This window comes from Leptonychotes weddellii, chromosome 15 (assembly GCF_054177405.1).
Source record: "Leptonychotes weddellii isolate Sample4059 chromosome 15, ASM5417740v2, whole genome shotgun sequence".
Lineage (NCBI taxonomy): Eukaryota > Metazoa > Chordata > Mammalia > Carnivora > Phocidae > Leptonychotes > Leptonychotes weddellii.
In genome coordinates, this window is record NC_138383.1 from 40,287,128 (window position 1) to 40,299,667 (window position 12,540).

Here is a 12,540-nt window from a genome sequence, read left to right on the forward strand (position 1 = left end):
ACTGCCTGCAAGAGTTTAAGAACCTGGGTCTCTGCCTCTAAAGCAGTGCAGTATCATCATTGTTGTCACAGGGCTCTTTGTGAGAGATGGGCAACCAGATGACTACAGTGTGGGGATGGACACAGGAGAAAAGGGGAGAAAAGAAGCAGAATGGAGTCCTGTATCTTCCTCTCTAGCTCTTACCTGGTTGTTCTTGCCAATCACTAAGGGTGTTACTGACAGGCTTTCATCTGCTTCACATATATCTCTCCCATTGTGGATGATCAGAGGAAGGGGACAGGAGCATTTTTGGGGCACCAAAAGGAAATTTGCTTCATGCTGTGGATGTGTTGAATGATTCTTGCCATCACTGCATCTGCTCAAATTTCTCCTTTTTGTCTCACAATGTTAGAGGACTTTTAATTTTTGTCCATTCTGAGAAATAGGGACAAGATTTCAAGGTTGATTATGACCATGCCAACATATGTCATCCTGGGATGCAGCATTCAAAGAACACCACATGGAGCCTAATAACCACCACATAACATCCCTTTTCTATTTGTTTCATAACTTGCTGCTAATGTCTGCCCCTTTTACTTATTCATAGGACCCATGAGAAATGTGTTCTAGTAATTTCATCAACATCCTTGGAAATAAGGTTCTGCTATTCTTAGCTGTAAGCTGGACCAATCTCAAGATCCATTAAATTAAAGATAATTAATTCTGTGAAGTACCCAAAACCCAAAAGGATTGGAGAATCCAGTGTTGTGTCCCTGTTGTAAGCTGGCCTGGGAGACACTAAGGCGTTAAGGAACTGTCATGACACACTGTGGTCTGAGTAGGATCCTAGCATTTTATTCATCAGCAACACATGGAGATCTTTCAAGGCTTGTGGCAACCATCAGAGATTACAGCCCCAGTGCTTCTCATTAACTCTAGACAGTGAGCAATTGTCCTCAGAGGACACATGATTCTCATATTATCCCTTTCTTCAGAAATAGAGAAGGTGTAATTTTAGAGAAGGAGTACTTTTTCTGCTTTGATTTTTGCCTAAACTCATGGCCCAATGCCACATATTTTAAATTTTCCCATGACTTCCTGGAAAACTAGAGGAGGAATGGAATATGACAGCTGTTATTTATGTTACAAGTGTTAAATAGCAAAATTCAACCAAGTAAATTTGAAGATATAATTGCCTTTATTAAACAATTCATGAATCAGGCAGCTCCCCATCTAGCAAATAGAGAGGCACTCCAAGGAGCTGTACAAAATGGAAGGTTTTCATAGAAGGAGGGGCAAGAAAGTTATTTTTTTTTTTAAAGATTTTTATTTATTTATTTATTTGAGACAGAGAGAATGAGAGACAGCATGAGAGGGAGGAGGGTCAGAGGGAGAAGCAGACTCCCCGCCGAGCAGGGAGCCCGATGCGGGACTCGATCCCGGGACTCCAGGATCATGACCTGAGCCGAAGGCAGTCGCCCAACCAACTGAGCCACCCAGGCGCCCAAGAAAGTTATTAACAACAACAACAACAAAAGGATTGCTCTAGGAGGGGTTGTTTGCTAGGGGGGAAAGCAAGTGGTCTTATCATGCAGATGACCTCATATTTCTTTGGGAGATGGTGAAGGCCCATGTGGCAGTCTCATTGGGGCAGATTGAAAAATTTATGACTGACCAATTAAGACTACATTTCTGGGGGAAGTGGAAACTGCAATTAGATTATACATTAAGCATCAGTTTGGGATCTCTAAGTGACACTATTTTGGACTTTTTTTTTTTTTTGAACTCTATCATGCTACTTGTGGAATTCTTCAGCATCTCCTTCAGTCTGCACTGGATAAGTTTGGATTGACGGATTGAAGGTGGTGAGGATAGAAACAGAGGAGGATCATTTCTCTTGTTTGCTTCAAAATTTGCTAACTTCTATGAGCTCATGTTTCTTTTTTTTTTTTTTTTAAGATTTTATTTATTTATTTGACACAGAGAGGCAAAGTGAGAGAGGGAACACAAGCAGAGGGAGTGGGAGAGGGAGAAGCAGGCTTCCTGCAGAGCAGGGAACCCAGTGCGGGGCTCGATCCCAGGACCCTGGGATCATGACCTGAGCCGGAGGCAGATGCCTAACAACTGAGCCACCCAGGCACCCTGAGCTCATGTTTCTATCTCTGAACTATAGCTCATGCTCTACCAAGGGTGTAGAGTCCTCTCTGCTTGTCAAAGTTCTAGCCATGGCACCTGCTAATGCACACAGCCTGACATATTTAGATATCCCTCAGAATTTTATATCTCCTCAGTGGGTCAGCTGTGGAGTTGAGGGAAGAGCATTCCTCATGAGGAAACTGGGCTCAAATCCCATCTTACTAGACCTGCATCTTACTAATTAAAAGATACTCAATAAGTCACTTCACCTTTTGGAGATACGACTTTCTTATCTGTAAAGGAGGGCTATTTTCTTCTATGCCACAGGGCTACTTTGAAAATTGAAAGACTCAGGGATGCCTGGGGGTCTGAGTAGATTAAGCATCTGCCTTTGGCTCTGGTCATGATCCTGGGGTCCTGGGATCAAGCCCCACATCAGGCTCCCTGCTCAGCAGAGAGTCCACTTCTCCCTCTCTTTCTGCCCCTCCCCCCACCTGGCTCATGCTCACACACACTCTCTCTTTCCCTCAAATAAATAGATAAATAAAATCTTAAAAAAAGAAAATTAATACACAATAGTATGTGTATTACCATAAATACATACAACTGCATACATATGTATATTTGATATTTAATGAAGTTATTTACTTTTTCTAAACCTGCATTGCATGTTTTGAATTTCTTGTGTAGCACTTATAATTTTTTTCTTCTGTTGGCTATTGTCTCATTTTTTTCAGTTGAGTGCCTACTCAAAATTACTGTGACAATACACTGCTATGTGCTTTAGCTGTTACATAAAGGAGACAGATATGTAGCTTGACATCAATTCTAGATTGTACAAGTATCTTACTTCCCCCACTAGAATCCTCATTCTGCATCATGGTTCCCTTTCTTGAAATTTAGTTGCTCTACAAGACTCCCAGGCTTGAATCTTACACTCTTAGATGATTTCATCTATTTCCATAACTTTACTTATCACTCCACTATGGTCCATGTGCTGTTAATTTTACTCCAAAATTTCATATCTTTCATTCTACTATTTAATTGAATACTTCCATGAAAATGTCCCATAAGAACTCTTAAAAACATGAAATTAGTTTTTCTTTTTTTTTTATGAAATTAGTTTTTCTTAAATGACTTTCTTGTTCACAATTTTCATTAAATGCATCATTGACTTTTTAGTGAAACCTTAAACCCTTGAAGATAACTCCTTACTACTTTCATAATAATTACTGTATTCTATTGTTTCTATTTCCATTACCTTTGTGTTTACAGTTGACCCTCTAACAACTGGGGGTTAGGGACACCAGCCCCCTACACAGTAAAAAATCTGCAAGTAGCTTTTTATTCCCCCAAAGCTTAGCTACTAATAGCCTACTGTCGATTGGAAGCCTTACCAATAACATAAGTAGTCTATTAACACATATTTTGTATGTTGCATTATATACTGTATTCTTACAATAAACTAAGCTAGAGAAAATAAAATGTTTATTAAGGGAATCATAAGGAAGAAAAAATACATTTATAGTACTGTTCTGTAAAAATTTTGTGTGTAAGTGGACCCGTGCAGTTCAAACGCATGTTTGTTCAAGGGTCAACTGTAGATCCTCTTTCTATATCTTCACTATTTCTTTAGATTGCTCTGAGCTGTATAATTAAACTGCTGGTCTCATGAGAGACTATGGACTCTGAAAAACAAACTGAGGGTTCTAGAGGGGAGGGGGGTGGGAGGATGGGTTAGCCTGGTGATGGGTATTAAAGAGGGCACGTTCTGCATGGAGCACTGGGTGTTATACCCAAACAATGAATCATGGAACACTACATCAAAACTAATGATGTAATGTATGGTGATTAACATAACATAAAAAAAACCAAAAAACTCCTGGTCTCACCAATCTTCTGCTCCCATACTGCTCTCTGTCTACCCAATTTTAGTTCAACACAAACTCTCATTATTGCTTCATGCAGAGCTTTTATTATCTATAAATCAATCAATCAATCAATCGATCTATCTATCTACATAATACCATAAATACCCCTAGACCCACCATGCAACCTGAAAGTTAGGTCTTTAGTAATAATTCATATCTAACTACATGGTATCCCCAGTTGCATTCTCCTGACTCTCCCCTCTTGAATTTCCTCTCATACTGAATCCTATGCTCATCTTTGCCTTGCTTTTGTTTATAATACATTGTTATTGCATATATATCTATTCCCAGAAAGTTTATTTTCATGTTGGTTTAGCTATTTATAGCCTTATAAAAGGGTATCAATAACAATCTTTGGGGATTTACATTTTTAAATATTACTATTATGTTGCTCAGATTCAGTAAAATTGTAGCATGTATCACCAGGACAGAAAAAGGAATTTCTCTACTGGCTGGAGAGATAACCCAATTACCAAGGACATGTTGTTGCCTTCACACATGAGGGGCAAGAAGGACCATGTCTAGAACTATGTCTGGGGTGAATTTTGTGTTTCTATGCCCAATAATAGAGATGAAAAGAGATTACAGCAAAATAATAATAATAATAATAATAATGATAATAATAATAAAGGCAGTACTATTGTGGACTGAGACCCCTCAGGAATGAAAGTTTGGGTCATCTCAGTAGGTGAAGCCCCAGTGGCAGCTGTTTGACAACTCCCCTCAGAGATGTGAGCATCAGACATGTGGTCATCCCTCTTCTGAGCTCCCAGGTTCTGGTGACACAACCTTTCCATTTTGTACCTAGGGGAAGTAAGTGTCTTCTTCCTGCAGTTAATAATCTCTGGACCTTCACATCCATCTCTTTCTCCTATAGTCTTTTTCAGGACAAATGTATGTATCTACTTCCCTCTATTTAAAAAAAGTATTTTTTTTCTCCCAAGTTTTTATCTAAGATCAACTTAGTTAAAATATAGTGTAGTGTTGGTTTCAGGAGTAGAATTTAGTGATTTATCACTTACATAGAACACCCAGTGCTCATCACAACAAGTGCCCTCCTTAATGCCCATCACCCAGTTAGCCTATCCTCCCACACACCTCCCCTGCAGCAGCCCCTGATTTGTTCTCTATAGTTAAGAGTCTCTTATGGTTTGCCTCACCCTCTTTATTAAATCTTATTTTTTCCTCCCCTTCTCCATGTTCATCTGTTTTGTTTCTTGAATTCCACATATGAGTGAAATCATATGATATTTGCCTTTCTTTTACTGACTTATTTCACTTAACATAATACCCTCTATTACTTCCATCCATGTCATGGTAAATGGCAAGATTCCATTCTTTTTGATGGCTGAGTAATATTCCATTGCATGTATATACCACATCTTCTTTATCCATTCGTCAGTTAATGGACACTTGCACTCTTTCCATAGTTTGGCTATTGGTGATAGTGCTGCTGTAAACATTGGGGTGCATGTACCCCTTCAAATCTGTACTTTTGTATCCTTTGGATAAATACCTAGTAGTGCAATTGCTGGATAGTAGGGTAGTTCTATTTTTAACTTTTTGAGGAATCTCCATACTGTTTTCCAGAGTGCACCAGTTTGCATTCCCACCAAAAGTGCAAGAGCGTTCCCTCCAGCATCTGTTGTTTCCTGTGTTTCTACTTCCCTATATTAAATCTTCTTGGTATAAAGATACCAGATGTGATTTGTGTTTCCTTAATGGGCCTGAACTGACCCAAACTGACATACCAGCTATATACTGCAGTCTTTTCCAGACTTAGTCAATCCCTGGATATTGGTATGTGGAGTAATTTAAATTATAGTGTTTAAATTATTGCAGGACAGCATCAAAGGAAATGGGTGAGACAATGACTTAACATACAGATGCAGTGATTTTTATTTGCATTATAAACATACACGTAGATTCTTATGATTACTGCAGGATACAGTAGAGGACCTTAACTTCCCTTGTCCAAATTAAACAGAGGAATAATGTGAGACTGATATATAGAGTAGCTATGTGGTATGGAGTTCTCCTAAGAACCTACATTTTCTTTGTTTATACACTCCTTTTTGGCACTTAATATTTCACTATGGGAAATATTTGAAACATCTCATACCATTTGGCCTTCTTGAGCTTATCCATAACAACAAAATTAACATTGTTGCATTTGTTATTTAAACATACTATTTTTAAAAAGATTTTATTTATTTATTTGACAGAGAGAGACACAGCAAGAGAGGGAACACAAGCAGGGGGAGTGGGAGAGGGAGAAGCAGGCTTCCCATGGAACAGGGAGCCTGATGTGGGGCTTGATCCCAGGACCCTGGGATCATGACCTGAGCCGAAGGCAGACGCTTACTATTGTAGGATTCATATATTCATTTCATATATTCATATATTCATACAAGTTTATTAAGTAATTACTATATGTCAGCACTGTCTAAGTACTGAGTATACAATAGTGAACAAAACAGATCCCAAATCTTCATACTTTCCTGGGGGAGAGACAGGCAATACATTTATAGAACATTTTAATTGGCCAACCTTGAAAATTCCCTACATGAAATACCTCCATTTCCTCCATTTTGGTCAGTTATTCATACAGATTCATATGCATCTGTAATCAAATCCTTTTCAGTTGAAAAGAAGATAATTGGGATAGTTCTCACCCTTGGTGTTTTAGAGACCCAGAAAGCATTAAATGGTGAATAACGTCATCTTCCAACATCCAAATTCTTCCAACGTGGACAGCTAGCTGACAATGTGAATTATCTACAGAAAATAATCATTTTATATTTTTACTGGCAGTTAAAAATAGTAGATAATAAAAGAGCTTGCACACTGTTCTAAGATACACTTAATTCACTTCTTGCTAATGTTACCCTGTTTGGAAATCTGATATTTAGTTACATCACTTATATATTATTAATATTTTGAGAAAGTTTTATAATTTCCTCATGACTGAATCAAATCATAGGTTGTGGGGTTCCTTGGTGGGTATTTAGTGACCTGCTGGATTAATATCTCTGTTTAGGAAATATCACCTACATGTCAGGGTTGATCATCCAGAATCCAAGTCTCATCTTCCCTGGGCCGTACTGGAGAAACAAGGTCACATCATTTTCAACACTGCTCTTTTTTTCTGCATTTATTTGGCACCCCAATTTTTGTCACTGTAATTTTATTTCATGATGTAATTAATTAAGTCAGAATATTTTTTACTTTAAAATGCAATAACTCAATTAATGAGTATCATTTTGTTAAGGTTATAGGCAAAATCTTATGCTCTTTAGAAACAGCCTAAGCAATGATACAGTGAGAACAAAAATCTCTGCCCAGGTCATTTCCTTTAAAGATTTTATTGGATGGGTATATAAAGTCTAGTCTGATTATGTCTATCATTATGAAATTACAGTTCAGAGAGTGATATTTTATTTGTTCATGCCATTTTCCACCATGAATCATTGGGAATACTTTATATCACCAAGACTGTGAGAGGTACAGTGATGTTTTAAGACAGTTCTTGCCCTCAGAGGCTTGTAAGCATAGTAGGGGTAATTAGCATAATAGTAAAAAATCAGACATTTGAATAGTGATTTATAGCCTTTAAATCATGGATTATTGTGATCCTCACACCCTGTGACAATAGTGGGGCAGATATTCTTATTCCTAATATGTTGATGTAGAAGCAGAACTTTGGACTGTCTCAATTTTATTCTGATTATCAGTAGCTTATCTAGGATATGAACCCAATATTCCTGTGCTGCCAAAAGGACAATAGTCTGTACAAAGTGATAAATTAAATGAGATATATTATAAACTCTTTCTAGATTTCAGAGAAGAGGACTTTGTAGCTGAAAAGATCAAAGGCAGCTTCGTGGAGAGGATGAACATTAAGGCTGGATTTCCAAGTGCATCCCAGTTGGTGACTATATTCTTCAGTATCACATTGGTTATGAGGAGATTCTCTTGCTGAACAGTATGCCCAGGCCAGCCTTCATGTCTCGGTTTCTCAGACTATAAATGAAAGGATTTAACATTGGGGTCACTGCCATGTACATCACAGTTATCACTGCATCCTTTAGGCTGTAACTAGTTAGAGGGCGGAAATACATGCCCATGACTGTTCCATAATACAGAGAAACAACTGTGAGGTGGGAACCACAGGTAGAGAAGGCCTTGAGCACACCCTTGGTGGATGGAACCCGTAATATTGTGGAAAAGACATGGACATAAGAGATGATGATGCATAGTAGTGGCATGGAGAAGACCCCAACCCCTAGGTACATCATACTCACATTAAAGTGGATGTCAGAACAGGACAGCTTAAGCAGAGGGGTAATGTCACAGTAGAAGTTGGCTACTTCCTTGTTGTCACAGAAGGACAGACTGGCTGTGAGCAGAGTGTGGGGGAGGGCATTAGCATTTCCAACCACCCAAGACCCAATAACTAGGAGGGCACAAGTCCGTGGCCTCATAATTGTTGTGTAATGAAGTGGGCGGCTGATGGCCACAGCACGATCATATGCCATCACAGCCAGAATATAGCTGTCTGTGTTACCCAAGGCAATCATGAAATACATCTGTGTTAGGCATCCTCCAAAGGAGATAACTTTGCTGTGCAAGAGATGGTTGGCCAGCATTTTAGGGATGGTTACAGAGGAGAAGAGGATGTCAACAAAGGAGAGATTGGCAAGGAAATAATACATGGGGTTTTGAAGGCGAATGTCAGAGCGAATGGCCAAGATGATGAGCAGGTTTCCAATCAATGTGATGGGGTAAATGAATAGGAAGAGGATGAAGAAGAAGTCTTCCTGGTCCTGCTGACCAGTAACTCCCAGGAGGATGAACTCCAGGGTAGAGGATTGGTTGTCTTCCCTCATGGGTCCTTTGTTAAGAAAGGGGGAGAGGAATCCAGAAATATTAGTGGAGTTACTGTAATGATCTTCCTTATCCATCAGCTTTGGTTCAAGTGACCAGCAATCTCTATGAAGCATTTACTGAATCCAGAGATAGCCAACATTTTGGGCAATTATCCTTGCTGATCAGTGGGACTGATCAACAATTAGCCCTTGACACTCATGTCTAAGAAGTGAGCAATCTGTGAATCAAAGATGTCCATCCTCCTCCATCCCAGAACCATCCCTCAAACACCTAGGATTTAATCAATTAAGAAGTTCTTTTTATATTGCATGTGCTAGATACTTTGCTAGGCTTATGGAAAAAATATGTGCAAAATACAGTGTTTAATCCACTTATTCAACATGTAAGACATAGTCTTTGCTCTCAGGGACTTCACGGTATAATGGAAAAGCCAAAAGTCACAAGCTAATTTTATTACACTTGACAAAGAAAGGGGAGTGTTTTGGAATCTTTGACAAAATAGGCCAGTGCAAAGGATGTGTTTTTACAAGGACAAGCCATAAATTTGGGAATTGTTCCAATGACCAAACTAATAGTGATCCCAGAGCCCAGGAAGTAGCAGGTGTCTACACTGACACTGGATGATTGTAAGTCACCAGGATCACTGGGTTTATGTCCTAGCAAAAACAAGCCTAGTGAATTTCCTCCCCAAATATCCCCTTTTCTTTTTTCTTTCTTTCTTTTTTTTTAAGATCTTATTTATTTGACACAGAGAGACATAGCGAGAGAGGGAACACAAGCAGGGGCAGTGGGAGAGGGAGAAGCAGGCTTCCTGGGGAGCAGGGAGCCTGATTTGGGGCTCGATCCCAGGACGCTGGGATCATGACCTGAGCTGAAGGCAGACGATTAACGACTGAGCCACCCAGGCACCCCAATATCCCCTTTTCTAAGAAGAATTTGACCACCTCCTTTGATAGGGCATATCTCTTTGGAGAACTCTCTAATATTGATAATCACACAGCTTTTCTCTTCCCTTTCTTTCTTATTTCTTTTGTTGAGTGATCCAACTCCTTAGTCATTTCAACTAGTGCTTAGTAAACTCTCGGGTCTGTATCTCTAGGCTTGACCTCTCTTTCCCATATTTCTACATGCAGCTATCTTGCTAACATGTCTGTCCAAACACTATACTCTGCACTCCAACCTAAGTAGTTTGCAAGCTTATTTGCAAAGGAAAACCATACTTTGTTTATTTTAATAACCCCAGAGAGACTGTTGTGGAAAATTGTGTGCACTCGATATCTCTTGGGTTAAATCGAGGTTTATATTTTGGGCTCCCCACATGTGGGAGGTTCAGAAGCACACTCATCCAGTGTATCCCTCACTTCTACATCTGATCTTGTTGATTGTTCATTTAAAATAATTCTTACATAACTCAACTTTTCTACTTATGGTTTTGGAACTCCAGCTTAGATCATCATCATTTTCTGCCTGAAATATTGTAATGCTCCCATAACTGCTTGCATACAGATTCTCTCCTCTTTGATTCACTTGCTTTCTGAGGCATACTAATGATGGCAGAGACTGCTAGCTGTCATCCAAATCCCTGTTGTTCTCTTATTCCTGGACACACAATTAAATTACATTTCTCAGGCTCCCTTGCACTGAGGTGTGTTCATGTGACTGAGTTTTGGTCGATCCATCGTAATCCAAGTGTTCCAGTTCTGGGCTTCCTCCAACTAGATGGAAATGGCCAGGAGGCTGAATGGGTTGGTGAAGTCACATGGGAGAATGAGCCTGTGTTCCTAGTTCTCCATATCCAGTGGAGCCATGCATCACCAAGGGTACCCACAGGGACTGTTATGTAGGAGAGAAATAGACTTTATTCTGTTTAAACCATTATATGTTTTGTGATCTATTTGTTATTGTAGTTCAGGATATCCTAAGAATTCACTAATTTTTCTAAGGGGCACTCTACTCAAAAATTAATTCGATCTATATTTAATTCAACCACTAATTCTTAATGTCTCCTGTAGTGCCTGTGTGAATTATATGCTGGGCACAGGGATGCAGTTCTCATTATATTTTCTCCAAATATCATGTACTTAAAAAAAAATCTCTATACTTAAGGAATTTGGTTTTCTCTTTTGAAATGCCTTTCCCTATCTTCACACATAATATATAAGGGTTCAGAGGGTTCAATAAAGCTAAAGGGCTAAGAGACTATGAATAGTTCATATGATCTGTAATGTGTCAGAGGTAGGGCTTTTGGCAACATGGAGGATTAAGCTAATGTTGACAAATCCCCCCAATTCAAACACATAGGGATTCTAGATAACAATGAAAACTTAAAAAAAAAATGCATGTAGTTAAACCTAAAGGAGAGAAATGGGAATACCTGGGTATGAGAAACAAGAAGAAAACTCAGAACAAGTGTTGTCAGCCATAGTTGATGATGATCTTGAGAACTTGGGTTCTAGAGCCAAGGTTTGAGTCCTAATGTTGCTACTACGTCTCTGTGACTTTAGGCAATTCAATTCACCACTTTTTGTCTGATAAAATGACAAAAATAATTCTACTTACCTTTTGGAGGTTTTGTGAGGGTCAAAGGAAGTAATGCAGGTAGTACAGTTGCTGGCTATCTATCCTTGATTTGTCACTGTATAAAGACTCATTTCTCCAAAATTCACAGCTCCTACTGAGGAGTCAGCTCAGATGCTATCAAAAAGGGTTTTGGTCCTGTGGCCTTCCCTCCTCTTCCACGAATGGGAAGTTCACAGCCAGCTGCTGTAGCACTTGTTAACATTACTCCCGGGGGGGCAGGCATGCTGCAGAAAGGGCCATGAGTAGGCCTGGAGAGCAGGTCTCTGATCCTCTGGACCTGAGGTGAAGGAGCCGGGACGGGGATGGTTTGGAAAGAAGAGCCCTGAGTTTCCTAATCATGGAGCAGAAGGGGTGACTGTTCTAGATGGGGCCTGAATATGAGGACTCTAGCTTCCTCCTCAGGAAGCAAGGTGGTCATAGAATAGAGAAAATTAGGAGTTATTTACCAGGTTATAACATCTCTGGAAACATGACTCCCTCAGGTCTTCACTCTGGCCATAGTCAGAGTAATTGTTGAGACTCATTACACACTCCTACAGCTGTGCCCTGAGGAGACAATGATTCTCAAGAGTAATCTTTCCCAGAGTTCTTTTCTGGAAGGAAGAATGGGCAAGAGGGTTTCCCAGAGAATGTGTCTCCAGGGTCCAAACTCTGAGCTGACCTCTTCCAGCCACTTTGTTGGAATATGGGCCCCTGTCCTCTGCTTCAGCACAGATTGGAATGTCTCCTTGGGTGCTGCAAAGACTGTGGTACAATTGAGCAAAAGAAATAATCAACAAAATGAAACAATGATGTATATATATTGCAAACCAGATATTCGGTAAGGGGTTAATATCCAAAATACTTGCAAACCATATATTTGGTTTCCTTAAATGTTTGTTAAAATTCACCAGTGAAGCTCTCAGATCCAGGGATTTTCTTTGTTGGGCAATTTTTTTTTTATTTTTTTTTAACTTTTTTTTTTTTATTCTTATGTTAATCCCCATACATTACATCATTAGTTCTAGATGAAGTGTTCCATGAT

General features: G+C 39.4%; 1 protein-coding gene across 1 annotated transcript; it reads right to left on the reverse strand.

Moving 5' to 3' along the window:
- Positions 1-8,005: 8,005 nt before the first annotated feature.
- LOC102740232 (olfactory receptor 1A1) lies at positions 8,006-9,443 on the reverse strand. The gene has a single exon (XM_006746517.2). The coding sequence runs from the start codon at positions 9,047-9,049 to the stop codon at positions 8,006-8,008; it is 1,044 nt and encodes a 347-aa protein (XP_006746580.2). The 5' UTR covers positions 9,050-9,443.
- Positions 9,444-12,540: the final 3,097 nt, after the last annotated feature.